This window comes from Periplaneta americana, chromosome 11, assembly GCF_040183065.1.
Source record: "Periplaneta americana isolate PAMFEO1 chromosome 11, P.americana_PAMFEO1_priV1, whole genome shotgun sequence".
Classification (NCBI taxonomy): Eukaryota; Metazoa; Arthropoda; class Insecta; order Blattodea; family Blattidae; genus Periplaneta; species Periplaneta americana.
Genome location: NC_091127.1, coordinates 66,747,136 through 66,761,984, shown reverse-complemented (window position 1 = coordinate 66,761,984; position 14,849 = coordinate 66,747,136). Strand labels below are relative to the sequence as shown.

General features: G+C 35.2%; 1 protein-coding gene across 2 annotated transcripts in view; it reads right to left on the bottom strand.

The window, feature by feature from the left end:
- Positions 1 to 10,978, bottom strand: part of LOC138709072 (uncharacterized) — a 32,786-nt gene extending 21,808 nt beyond the window's left edge. For both annotated transcript variants that reach the window (XM_069839576.1, XM_069839575.1), the window contains exons 1-2: positions 10,820 to 10,978; positions 1,029 to 1,100 (exon numbers count right to left, since the gene is read on the bottom strand). In XM_069839576.1, the coding sequence (XP_069695677.1) occupies positions 1,029 to 1,100; positions 10,820 to 10,850 (103 nt within the window). In that variant the 5' untranslated portion in view covers positions 10,851 to 10,978. The remainder of the gene's footprint in view (positions 1 to 1,028; positions 1,101 to 10,819) is intronic.
- Positions 10,979 to 14,849: the final 3,871 nt, after the last annotated feature.

Genomic DNA, 14,849 nt, shown 5'->3' with positions numbered 1-14,849 from the left:
TGTTCTTAGAAATTATGCCACTGCTACCACATGAACCTTTTTCTTTTCAGACCACGTGTAATGTTCCTTTCCCACATAAGCACTCCAGAGGTAAACTAAATTCCACTTTTAGCACAGCTTGAGATAAAAGAGCACTGTATGTTAGATTTTCACGCCATTTAATAACGAAGTATGTCATTTTCGGACGTCAGTTTGTTGATAAAAATATTTCCACTAACACAATCTATTAGCTATCTAATTTGTCGCTGAAAAAATCTGCATCATGCTTAAGTTAACTGTTCTTTCTAGTCTATATCAGCCTATTCCGAATCTCACCGGTCCGGTGGCATCAATGGTTGTAGCGAAATAAGGAACAAAACTGCTGGAAGGATCGATGGCTGTCATGGCGACTGTACAAGTTGTTGTCTGTGCTACGCTAGCAAAATTTTGAGAAATTTTCGTATTCCCATCTCGTTCAAAGAAAAGATAATATAAACAATTTATTTCTTGAACCAGTAGTAATAACGGGTCCGTTGACATGTTCGCTCATAAGCCATTAACATACTGTTTTTACGTTGTGCTCATTACAAACAATACAGCAGAACTAAAGCAGAACACACCGTCATGACACAACAGTGCACGATGTTATTCGTCTGCTAATTCCCGCCCTATACAAGAACCAATCAGATTCACTGATGGCGGCTGATGGAGACTGCCACCACCTCTGCAAGTTGATGGCACCGGTGCGACGCCAGTGGAGCATCAATGACGTCATCGGTGGAATTCGGAACACCGTGATGCCATCGGATTGCTCACCGGTGAGATTCGGAATACTCTCTATTTTTCTCGTTGAACATGTTGCAGCTATTTATTGGAAAACTCGTAATTGTTCAGGTTATGTTATATGTGTTCAAGGTGAAGCTTCAATTTATTGTGTTTAATTAAGTCTAGCTTTATACTTAAATCGGGGACTCTTGGGGAAGCATTACTTCCTACACTTCTTTATGTTGTAATAATTTCCAAAAAGCAAACATTAATTTAAAACTCACAGTTTTGCGGTGCTGCAGCAGTCTGAAAGATGTAAAATATCAGCACAACGGCAATCGCAGGTGGCAATAGAACTGGAACATTACGAAAATTAGATACATTATTTCTTCTGAATAGGTTTATTCATTTAGAAAACATTGTCTGTGAAAGTACCATGTACTTTTTATGCATTTGAGTCTTCAGATAACATAAAAATACGTATGTACAACTTAGCCTGGAAACACTATGGAAAAACAATACATGTTATTAAAAAAAAATGTTTGTACAAAATAAAATTATTATTCAATATTGCGAAGAATACAAATGTGCACACACAAAACAATATTATCTAGTTGGTGAAGAATACTGATGCTGTTTAGATGAAAAAATTCTCTTGGTTCTAAGATGTGCGACTATAGATAACGTATAATTATTATTATTATTAAGTTCATTTGGAATATTTCTTTATAGAACCTTGAATAAGATTATGATATCTCCAAGAAATAAAATATAAATTATTAAATATCAGCCAGTGTGATTAATAGGGACCGTACTATGTCCCAGGAGGCTACAAGATTAAGTATTATTTGACTTTTTAAGTAGAAAACGCACGTTCATCTAGCAAGCGAAGTATTGCTCGAACGGAATCTGGTGAACCTTGACCTTGATGGCGAAACCACTTTTACGGGCTGTTAGGAGTGGGGGGGGGGTAACGCTTGTTCAGTCTCGCTTGCATGTCGTCACTGTAACATCGACCGGTAGCCGACCCCACACCACACTACTGCTCTCTCCCTACAAACTTCACCAGGTTCCGCACGGGCTGTACTTGACTCACGGCTCACGCTGCTCTTGTTTCGTCAAGTAAGGCAAAACAAAACGTGGAACATTTTTACAATTACACTAATATTTACAATTTAAATTATTTACACTAGGCCTATATAAACTGAGCACCCTATTTTTACTATTTACACCATAATAAAGAATGTGGGCCTACAATGATCCAGCATTATTTACAATATTAAGATTATGCTCAGTGTTGCGTATTGTAATACAAGGTATTTTATTTCATTATACTATAGGCTAACTTTTGTATACATGTAACTCTCATCTCAATCAAATTGTTGGATTCTTTGTAAGTTCATGCATATGTATATACACTTTTTGCTGGTTGAGTGGAAGAGAAGGCCTTACGGCCTTAACTCTGCCAGCTAAAATAAATTATTATTATTATTATTATTATTATTATTATTATTATTATTATTATTATTATTATTATTATAGGCTAAGTATTTTTTAAATTGTGTACAATAGTATAAATAATGTTTGGTCAATAAAAACCTTCATTCTTTATGATAGTGTAATTGTGAAAATAGCGTATTTTAGTGTACATAGTGCAAAGGGCTTTTCATCTCTATGATATGATGTTTCTTCAAATATTACTTTAACTCTTACAATTACATGTAACCAAACACATCCACATTTTGTTCTTACTATTATCATTGTTGTTGTTATTATTGTTATTATTATTATAGTTGTTGTATTATTTATTTATCGATGTTATTTATATTTGCTATGTATTTTATACTAGTTGATTGGAGGAGAAGGTCTTATGGTCTTAACTCTATCAATAAAATTTAATGAAATATATAAATGAACAAATAATTTAATTTCAAGGCAAGGTCATCGTAGTCAATCTTTATCAGTGGAATGTATTTTCAACAATCTCCAAGGTCTAGTTTTGAATAGTGAATAGAACGTCAGCTGCATCACAAACAAAATGCAAGTGTTCCGTGATATAACATGTGGCACGCGCTAAATATGATGTCACGACAATATAGTCTACGAACAACTAACCTTATCTCAGTGCGCTTAGGGACAGAACGGTTTCTAGTGACTAATTTACAATAATAACGCAACAGAATGTTATATTAAATGCTTAAACAGTTTTTAAAATGGAAAAACTTTAAGGCGTCAGAAGAAGATTTAAATTGGGCAAAAATGTTCAAATATTCATATGGATTTTAGAATTTGTAATATTCGTTTCGTAAAATCGCATGCCTGTTTTCGCAGGTTGTTGTTTAGTCAACTGTCCGAAGACAGGTCTGAACCTCACAAGAGATACCAAGATACTTATGAGACAACTAGGCCAGGAGATAATGGGTTAGGGTGGCCAGTTCCTTTCTCTCTCCATTGCATACATCGCCGACTAGCTACATATTACACTAGTGAGAGTTCAGATGCATAGAAACAATAGCTCTTCCTCTGACACATATCGTTCAAGTGAGATGTACCGCCTGATAATAGATGTACATATCAGCCAGAACCTTAATCAGAGGATATTTACATAGGTAATAATCGAAATTGCTACTACAGTCTGAAATACAAGCTTCTAATTTGGCATTATTATGATGTACCGAAGTGCATATGGTATTTCCGTGTAGGAATTCTGCGTTACCATACGACGAAGGATGGATAGAACAGAGAAAAATTCTCTTCGGCACCGGAACTCGAAACCCGGGTTTTGAGCTCTACGTACTGACGCTTTATCCACTAAGCCACACAGGATTCCAGTTCCGATATGATATGCGTAAATAATCAGTTGATGATTCAAGACGGCGCTCATCCCGTCGGATCCCGGCCACTTAGTCACTCGTAATGAGTGCACCTCTGTACATAGTGCGTTGGACATTGTGCCACTGTCACATATTCTGTGACACAGTACATGAGGGTAGGCCACCAAAGGGAGAACTGAGAGGTAGAACTTAAAGTGAGGGGATTCGATCCGGCATCGGAACTGGAATCCGGTGTGGCTTAGTGTATAAAGCGTCAGCACGTAGAGCAGAAAACCCGGTTCAAGTCTTGGTCCCGGAGAGAATTTTTCTCTGTTCTATCCATCCTTCATTCTAATTTTATGTTTTAATGTATGAATGCTGTAAGTTCCTTCTGTATTTTCGTTCGTGTTTAACACAGTAGTGAGAAGTTTGAATGTTACGATTAGTTCTCGGAAATACCATTGACTTCAAATTTCCCCTTAGTTAATGATTAAAGCCAAGGAAACGTGAAGGCCAAGGCACTAGTCTCACAAACTGACGGTAAGTTCATCTGTTTGTCTTGTTATCTAGCATCAACACATATATGATGAAATATTCCATTACACATAAACCACATATTTGCTTGTTTTTAGATTCGTCAGTCACACTAGTTAAGTTATGCTCTGTACATTTAAGACCTTATTAGAAGGAAGTTGTAGCAGCCATGGGCATTAATACCTCAATTGAGTCAATGCCGACTAGTCCTTAACTCACCACTCCGCCTTCCCTGGCAGAGACAGTCATGTTTTGGTCTGATACGAGGAGAAAATAAGGTAACTATTGCTCGGTGACAGATTATACAGGGACATCATTTTTTTACTAACATTTCTAATATTAACCTGGCTATACTTTTGGATCAACGATTGGGAACCGGAAACACCGTTTACTACCCCCTTCCACGACTGGAGTTCGATGATACTGGTGTAATATACAAACAAATCACTTTACTAGGTATAGGAGGGAAGAAAAGTAGTTAATCTATTTACGTAAATTAGGAAATATCACGCTTTTGAGTTTGATAATTTTCTTTAAGTTTTTGTTTAATCAAAATACAGTACAGTATTAACAATAAGTGTTTTTACACGAACTGAGCTGTCCATGCGAACATATTCATTATGCAGTATATATTATACTGTCTACAGCACATTAGCGTACACTATAGAGAATGAAGTTAAATTGAAAAATAATCATAATATGGATATTTAAACACATTTTTGAAAATGGTGGCCGTTCATTTCGATACAGTCTTCAGTTCTTTTGTGCATGTTATCGCACTATATACTATTGCATCTAATTCCAATTATCAGTTTCTTCCATATTACTAGTAAGTCATGTTGAAATAATTGTGCACCTAATCTATAAAAGAGTTACTGTTAATTCAATCTTCGCTTCTGCCCGACTCGCACTGATAAAATTACTCAGACATGCCCTCTACTGTCCGTCGTAGAAAGTGTCGTAGAAAGGGAGGAAATTACGTGACAGTTAATTACTTAACGAGTTCCTTTTATTTAAGTTATTTTAAACAGTTGTATAATATTACGTATACGTCCAATTCCTACCAGAAATTAATGTTTTCAGAAAAGAGCTAAGACAGCCCAGCCACTAGCCTTTACAGAGAGGCGAGCGGAAGCGGGTGGGGAAAGCCGGGATGCGACGCAGACAAATGGACGACAGTACCTTTGCGAAAGTATGATTCAATATTGAAAGTTCTTTCGTCACTGGAAAACGCGAGCATATTTCTGGAACGTTCTATACTCACTAAATCAGTATTGTTTACTAGGACCGTAAGGCGACTTTGACTGCATACGCGGCCTTGGTTCTGTGTGGAGGACGGTTGGAATTTTATTAGTAGTGGAGGTGGGAGTGAAGTACTTTAAAAAACTGAGGCACAATAAAAATTGAAGTAAAAATAAAATTATGTCCCTGTATAAGTAGAGCCGTGACATCAGTATATTTGTATCAGTCTGAGGTGAACATACGACGTCGAACAGAATGTAGTCGGCGTTTCAAGTACAGGCAGCGGAAGCGAATTTAGCACACGCCTAAGGAAACACGTTCCGTGTTTTGTATACGATTATTGCGTATTATAAAATCAAGACAATACAATCATTGTATATCAGGGTTAATATCGGAAAGGTCAAACATACTGGTGAGGTTGAGAATAATTGTTCGAAATCATACTTAAATTATGCAAATCTTGCTTTCAGGTAGAACTCCCTGTAAAGCATGCTTGAATAATTTCAAGGGAATAATTGTTCCGGGGCCAGGTATCGATTCCGGGTCCCTTGGCTTAGCTCACGAATGCTCTACAGACTGAGCTACCCCAGGAACCATACACGACACCGTCACAATTCTGTGTGACTTATATTGTGGCTTTCTGTTTACGTCTAAACATTCAAACTTGAGACATTGCCACACAATGTTATTTTAGATAACTCTTGTTTGAAGACTGAATCATGATAGGGCGATATATTCTGAACCATTTTTACTTACATCTTCAATGTGATCAGAATTATTTTTATCCCGCTAGATTCCTGATTTAGACCATTGTGCTCTGATGGAGACAGTGTGGCGTACTGTGCCGGTCGCGTAAGCAAAAGAGGGCATGGGCGGGGTTTTTCTGTTTCTCTGCATTACCCCTTCGTGCCTATGGCTGAACTTTAGCAATGTAGCTGTCGTAAGATACATATTTAAATATGATAAATACTAGACTAATTGTACCCGTTAAGGGAATCTTCTAAAGTAATTAGGTCGAAACTACTTAAAATCGTACACGAACAAGGATTGTGCTGGAAAAGTTAAAATAACTAGCAGCTAACAAGAACTACAATGAAAAAAGAGAATACTGGTAATTATAAAAATGCATTTAACCCGCATTTCATTAATACTTTTGTCAGGTATTTGGAACACTTTCTCTGTGAACATTTATTTCTCATCTGATGTAAAGACCAAGATAAACATTATTTTTTTTAAGTTCTTTATTATAATGGATCACTGTTGGCAAATGATATAACTTATATTTCATTATAGTCATCTAACTAGTTAAACTGCCACTAACAAGTTACTAATATGCCTCTGTTATAATATAAATTGTAAAGAATATTGTTATTCTTCATTAGTGACAGATAGATTTATTAAGTATTAATGAAACTTATTATTTTAAGATGTATTTGAAACTTTTTTTTATTTTCAATTTATATGAGCAGGATTGTACCAGAACAATGGAAGGAGTCTTATTTTTAAGAAGGGGGACAAAACCAACTGTGGTAACTTTCGAGGAATATCACTTTTGTTGACGTCGTACAAAATTTTGTCCAATATTCTTTTGAGAAGATTAGCTCCGTACGTAGATGAAATTATTGGGGATCATCAGTGCGGTTTTAGGCGTAATAGATCGACTATTGATCAGATTTTTTGTATTCGACAGATAATGGAGAAAAAATGGCAGTATAAGGGTACAGTACATCAGTTATTCATAGATTTCAAAAAAGGCATATGACTCGGTTAAGAGGGAAGTATTATATGATATTCTTATTGAATTTGGTATTACCCAAGAAATTAATTAAAATGTGTCTCAGTGAAACATACAGCAGAGTCCGTATAGGTAAGTTTCTATCTGATGCTTTTCCAATTCACTGCGGGCTAAAGCAGGGAGATGCATTATCACCTTTACTTTTTAACTTAGCTTTAGAATATGTAATTAGGAAAGTTCAGGATAACAGGCTGGGTTTGGAATTGAACGGGTTACATCAGCTTCTTGTCTATGTGGATGACGTGAATATGTTAGGGGAAAATCCATAAACGATTAGGGAAAACACGGAAATTTTACTTGAAGCAAGTAAAGCTATAGATTTGGAAGTAAATCCCGAAAAGACGAAGTATATGACTATGTCTTGTGACCAGAATATTGTACGATATGGAACTATAAAAATTGAAGATTTATTCATCGAAGAGGTGGAAAAATTGAAATATCTTGGAGCAATAGCAGCAAATATAAATGACACTCGGGAGGAAATTAAACGCAGAATAAATATGGGAAATGCATGTTATTATTCGGTTGAGAAGCTTTTATCATCTAGTCTGCTGTCAAAAAATCTGAAAGTTAGAATTTATAAAACAGTTATATTACCGGTTGTTCTGTATGGTTGTGAAACTTGGACTCTCACTCTGAGAGAGGAACATAGGTTAAGGGTGTTTGAGTATAAGGTGCTTAGGAAAATATTTGGGGCTAAGCGGGATGAAGTTACAGGAGAATGGAGAAAGTTACACAACGCAGAACTGCACGCATTGTATTCTTCACCTGACATAATAAGGAACATTAAATCCAGACGTTTGAGATGGGCAGGGCATGTAGCACGTATGGGCGAATCCAGAAATGCATATAATGTGTTAGTTGGGAGACCGGAGGGAAAAAGACCTTTGGGGAGGCCGAGACGTAGATGGGGGGATAATATTAAAATGGATTTGAGGGAGGTGGGATATGATGATAGAGACTGGATTAATCTTGCACAGGATAGGGACCGATGGCGGGCTTATGTGAGGGTGGCAATGAACCTTCGGGTTCCGTAAAAGCCGTTTGTAAGTAAGTAAGTAAGTTATATGAGCAGGCGTGTATTTGTAGGTAGCTATTCTTTTTAGTGTTTACGCCTTCACAGAATTTAAACGGTAAGTAGCAGGTAGGTAGGTAGTTAGATGGGTTTATTCATTTCATAATGATCTCACAGTTGCTTCAAGCTAGAATAAAGAACATGTGCATCAGCACATACGAATGCAAATGTGAAATATTTACAGAATTATTACCGTAATAAAAATAACTCAAAATTATACAATGCAATTAGGTTACAATTTAATAATATATGAACTACACACATTATTATTACATTAATATTTATACGGTACTATTAATGTAATAATCCTTTATGTGTATTTCATACATTATTAAGTGGAAACAATATTACATTTAATAATAGTAGGGCATTCGAAAAGTAATGGCAACATAGTTATTGTTTCACACAAAATTTATTTAGGTTACTTTTGACATTGCATACTTCAAAATATAGTCTCCTCAACAATGTGTTGCCAAATTCTTGGAAGTCGGCGGCCTCGATCTGCAACAGCATTTCTGGATATCTCTCTCACTGATCAATCCTAAGCGAATGCCTCGCTTCCACCCAACTTGCAATAGTTCAGCATAGTAGGACTTCTTTCCCACAGGCTTCTTGTAATGCCCTAAAGTACTGAGTTGCATGATTTTCTTTTGCAACTTGGATTTTTATGAAACACATTTGTCGCCGTCTCTGCAGCACGTCTCTGGAACTCTCTACCACAACATGTCAGAGACTGTTGGACATTGTCTAGTTTCAAAAATAAATTAGAATTGCACTTTTACAATTCAGATTCCTTTCAGTTATAAGCACTTTTCTCTGCGATAGTTTTGTAAAAATATAGGCTATATATTTCTTTACCTTCCTTTCCCCTTTTTGGTCTTTTTATCAGCCGATGAACTTATTATCATAGCCTTTTTATTGTGAATTTTATTTAATTTTCGTATTTCTTTTCCTTTTTATTATTATTTTATTAAATTCCATTTTGTTATATTCTTCCTTACGTATTCCATATTAACCATATGTACTAAATGAGTTGCTTTTACTATATTCAATGTATTTCACTTTCTTTTTTTCTAATATGATATTATTTTCATGTTATTTAGTGTCGATTTTATTATGCTATTATTATTATTATTATTATTATTATTATTATTATTATTATTATTATTATTATTATTATTATTTTGTAATATGTTAGTATTCTGTTCTTTAGCTTTTTGTTAAATTTTAACTGCTTGTATACTTTGTGACCTGGTAGAGTGTAAGAGAGTGCCCTATGGCCTTAACTCTGCCAGTATAAACAAAGAATTATTATTATTATTATTATTATTATTATTATTATTATTATTATTATTATTATTATTGTTGTTGTTCGTTCGTTCGTTGTATTGTTTACTACAAATCAGAAACAGTCACTGTATTTACAAAATATGGCTACTTCGAGACATTCAATATTTCAAATTTGTGAAACAATCGCTGCTCTATTACGTAGTGCAAGATTTGGATAGTCACCGCTAGGGACACTGATTTACACTATTGTTGCCATTACTTATCCAATACATTAGTATGTTAGTCTCTGTAGCGTCCTGTAAATTGCATTGACAATATGTAGAAAATAACTACTATTTTACAAAACAACAAACTCAAAAACTCACTTTACTGCTCATAAGATTACCTAATATTAATAATGCATTGTTACGATATAGAGGGTAGAAGGTAAGGTAGTACATTAATTATAGGATGTCATTCCTTAAAATATAACGAACAAAAAAGTATAATATAATTTTGCTCGTTTTTGCGAGGTTTTTGAAGAAATAATACTTTTATGCCGACATTTCGATCGCGAATTTTACGAATACTGTTTAAAATACGCTGTACGTCCCACTGCACACTAATGCAATATAAACATCACAACAGCTGATCAGTTGCGAGTACTTCGCAAACCGTCTGCCGTCTCGACAGCGATGCCAGATTTTTAGACCTTCTGTACGTGACTCGACAATCAATGTTTCCAATGTTTCTTCAATCCCTTAATTCGAAATCTGTGAATTTTCTAATTAAAATACTGCTGCAACATGAACATAAAAAGCGTTCTCTTCGTTGTTATACAAGCAATTAAACCGTATTTTAAACAGTAGTCGTAAAATTCGCGATCTAAATGTCGGCATAAAAGTATTATTTCTTCAAAAACCTCGCAAAAACGACCAAAATTGTATTAGACTTTTTTGTTCGTTCTATTTTAAGGAATCACATCCTACAATTAATGTACTACCGGTACCCTACCTTCCACCCTGCATAAATAATTTCTGTTGATATTAATGTTTAATATGACTATTAGATTATTATTATTATTATTATTATTATTAGTATTATTATTATTATTATTATTATTATTATTATTATTATTATTATTATTATTAAGTGAGAGTTCCACGATGAAAAAGTATAAGTTATATTTAAACTCTCCTCATTATCTTAAACTGCTCACGTTGATAGATAATGCTTCATTTTAAGATTACATGCCATTGTAGTAGCAAAATTTTGCCCTGTCGATATTGCTGAATACTGAACTGTAACTCTCAGTGTGAAAAATGAAAGCCTAAGTTGATAACATACCTTTCACTCGATTAAGTATCTGTTCCTGCATTGATGTTCCGACGAGCACGACCTGCTTCTCATGCCATCCACTTCTTACATACAATATTAGGAATTTGCTACTGACAAGAACCTCGTTGAATATGGATGCATTTGCTGGAAGATGATTGATCGATGCTTCTGGGAACACATTAGCACATCAGCAAGGCCAATATTGTTCGAGTCTTTTAACACTGCTCACTGAATGGTCTGATGCTAAATAGAGAGTCACGAGCAGATAGTGTTTATTTTCTGATCAGGCACTGCTCTTTGCAGTCATCTACACAGTGTGTGCAATTTATAGTTAAGAAACGTTTTGTGGAAGTACTTCAATTTCCAGCGGTAACTTAATTTGTCAGTGTCCACTATAATTGTCCTTGCCTGTTTTTCCTTCTCTCCTTTCTCAAGATCCTTTTCCTTTTTTGACATCCAGCTTTTGTTCTTTCTTCTCTTTCTTGTTATCGTATTCTTTTCTTGTTCCACTTTGTTATTTTTATTTCTGTTCTTATTGAAATTTTTCACTCACATTTCTCCCTTTAACTTCCTCTTATTTCTTCCCTTCTTTCCTCTAATGTTGCCGGAATATAGTATCTCTTCCTCTTCTTATACTTTATCTTCTCGTCCTTTACTATCCTCTTATGTATCTTTATTTTATTCTTTGTTCTTCTTCATTCGAGTTATTTTTCTATAGGCCTATAATCTTCTTATGTACCCATCCAACCATATGTATCCCGCACAACCCATGAATTGCCAAGGCCGACCAGCCGGCTGCTGACCTGACGTCCACATGTCTCAGCAGAGGTGCGTTATTATTATTATTATTATTATTATTATTATTATTATTAATTTACTTAGTTATTTAACGACGCTGTATCAACTACGAGGTTATTTAGCGTCGATGGAAATGGCAATAGTGAGATAGTATTTGGCGAGATGAGGCGAGGATTCGCCATAGATTACCTGAAATTCACCTTACGGTTGGCGAAAACCTCGGAAAAACCCAACCAGCTGATCCAACGTATAGGGTATTACAAGTATGGACACTTCGCGTCGGTACCTTTCATGTAACAGGACTGATTTCAATGACCTCCAAACCAGCTTGAGCGTGAGATTATGATTTTTCCCTAGAGTTGGCGCTGACATCACACCAGTTAGCAGTCGACACAGCGGAATATAACAGACATACAATTGATACGTCTAGGTATAGTAGTGGCAAAAAAAACCTGACCGACTCTTGTAGCTGATTTCAGAGCCTTGTTCACTCCAGAGCACGATAGACTGGTAACTAAGACTTTCGTAGTTCGAATCCTACCTGGGAAGGAAACTTTTTTTTTGTTCCTTATTCAAATTTATTCCCAGTATTTTTCGATTGCAGCGATATTTTATTACTTAACTTATTATTCCCAGAACATGAATTTTACCAGCAATCGAATAGTATTGGGAATAAATTTAAATAAGAAACAAAAAAAAAAGTTTCCTTCCCAGGCAGGACTCGAACCACGAAAGTTTTAGTTACCAGTCTGTCGTGCTCTAGAGTGAACAAGGCTCTGAAATCACCTATAATGGTCGGTCCGGTGGTTTTTTGTCACTACTGTACATTATGTACTGAAATAAAATAAATTGGACCGATGAAATAATAAATCCGTCATTATCTGTAATGTCTAGACTCTAGAGTTCTTTTATAATGAGAGTTAAGACGTTGACCCCATCAGCAATTAAAATATGTAATGATTTGATATAGGTATCCTACAGGCAAAACTCAGCTCGAAGCCAGCATATTAATCATGTTCGAAAAATATTCGTGCTGTATCAAAATTAGTATGAAAGGAATTCTATTGGAATGATTATATAAAGTGCTCAGAATAGTATTGAATACAGAGGTGGACCGCTCAAATGTATGTAATTTCAACTGTAAGTGAGGGCGAACGGTTGAAATTAGAACTTTACGGTAACGTTTACATGAAAGGAAAAGTCAACAAGTTTCAACTCCTATCGGTAGATGGTGCGCAGACACGGTTTCTTTTCGTAGATTGTATCGATTGTCAAAATGACGACACCGCAGATGAAAGCGCAAATTGTGTTGTGGTATGCGAAGTTTAAACCAATTGTTAGAGTTCAAAGGGAGTGTCGGCGAGTGTTTAACCGTGATGCTCCAACTGCTAAAAGCATTAAGCAGTCGCACGATACATTTTTAGCTATAGGATCCGTGTTGAAGAAGCATGATAGTGGTCGTAGAACATCCGACGAAATGGTTGCAAATGTTCAAGCCGCGTATGAGCGAAGCCCGCGGAAGTCATTAAGAAGAGCTTCGCGGGAACTTCAAGTACCAAATACAACATTGCAGCGAATTGTTCACAAATGTCTCAAACTGTACGCATACAAAGTGCAGATAATGCAACATCTGGAGCCGGATGACAAACCCAACCGTGTGGAATTCGCCAATACGATTTCTTTCTCTGGGGCTACGTCAAAGGTAAAGTGTACTCCACCCCAGACAGAGACCTTCGGGAGCGCATCATAGAGGCTATTGAGAGCATTCCAGAAGACATGCTCCAACGTGCTTGGCAAGAAATCGTTCATCGCCTCGATATCGTCACAGTGACAGCTGGAGCTCACGTAGAGATATGGTGATGTGCATATCGAAACTTGTTGAGTTTTCCTTTCATATAAACGTTACTGTAGGTTTCTATCTTCAACCGTTTACCAGTCACATACAATTGAAATTAGGTATATTCGAGCGGTCCAACCTGTACATTGATTAATAATAATAATAATAATAATAATAATAATAATAATAATAATAATAATGGTTTATTTTAACTGGCAGAGTTAAGGCCATTCGGCCTTCTATTCCACTTAACCAGTATGATAGAAAATTACTACATTGCTATGAAAATAACATAATTAGTGCAATACAATACAAAGAAATACAATACAATATAATGCATAATTAATATAATACAATGGCAATTCATTTTATGTTCATATCAACAAAAAATAATTATGCAATAATAATAATACTAATAATAATAATAATAATAATAATAATAATAATAACAATAATAATAATAATAATAATAATAATATCTAAATTAAATTAAATTAAATGATTAAACTCGATCACAATTATAACTTCAATTTGACTGCGCCCGTAAGAAAGCGTTTAGCCTTTGCTTGAAATTGGTTATTGTTTGGCTGGGTTCCTAACAGAGATTTCGCGAAAATCTCAGCTGTTAAAGGAGATTAATTTACTCAGAAATTGTTTTTATATAACACAAAAATATTTCAATTAATACACAAAGTAGTTTTGTAACTAGTAGGCCTTTGTAAAATAAAAAATAATGCTTTTCTGAACAGTATTAATTAAACAGTGTATATATAAAATAAGTATCTTTGCTTTTTGAAATACGTTACAACAATATATATATATATATATATATATATATATATATATATATACTATTGTAACGTTGTATTTCAAAAAGCAATGATGCTTATTTTATATATGTTACTCAATACCATTTCATATTTTGACCTACATGAACATATTTTGTGTCAGCCACTCGGGACACCTTGAGAATTTTTTTACCTTGTTCGGAGAAGGGACTCGAAGACTTAGAGTGCAGCCTGATGCTTATTGTACTTACCACTCCTATTCTGTGAATGACTGAGAGGCCGAATGGCAGCGCTCTTGTAGGCCTACGAGTACAGCACGCCGCACAGTGAACATCCTGATGGTTAATCAAATTTAATATTTTAAAGATTTCTCGAAACGAATAATTCTGGGAACCACTGGATAATCTATATTGAACATGCTATATTTGAAATGTGGTTACATGTACCTGTAGTGTTGCTTTTTCAAAATGAACTTTTATTACCTATTTAATTAATTAACGCTGTTAATAGAAAGGAAGAAAATAGCACACCTACTATCCATAATGACGCGAGAGTACAGATTTGTGATCGCGAATGGTGGATTGTGTCTTCTACCGCAGCGCATTCACACGAACCT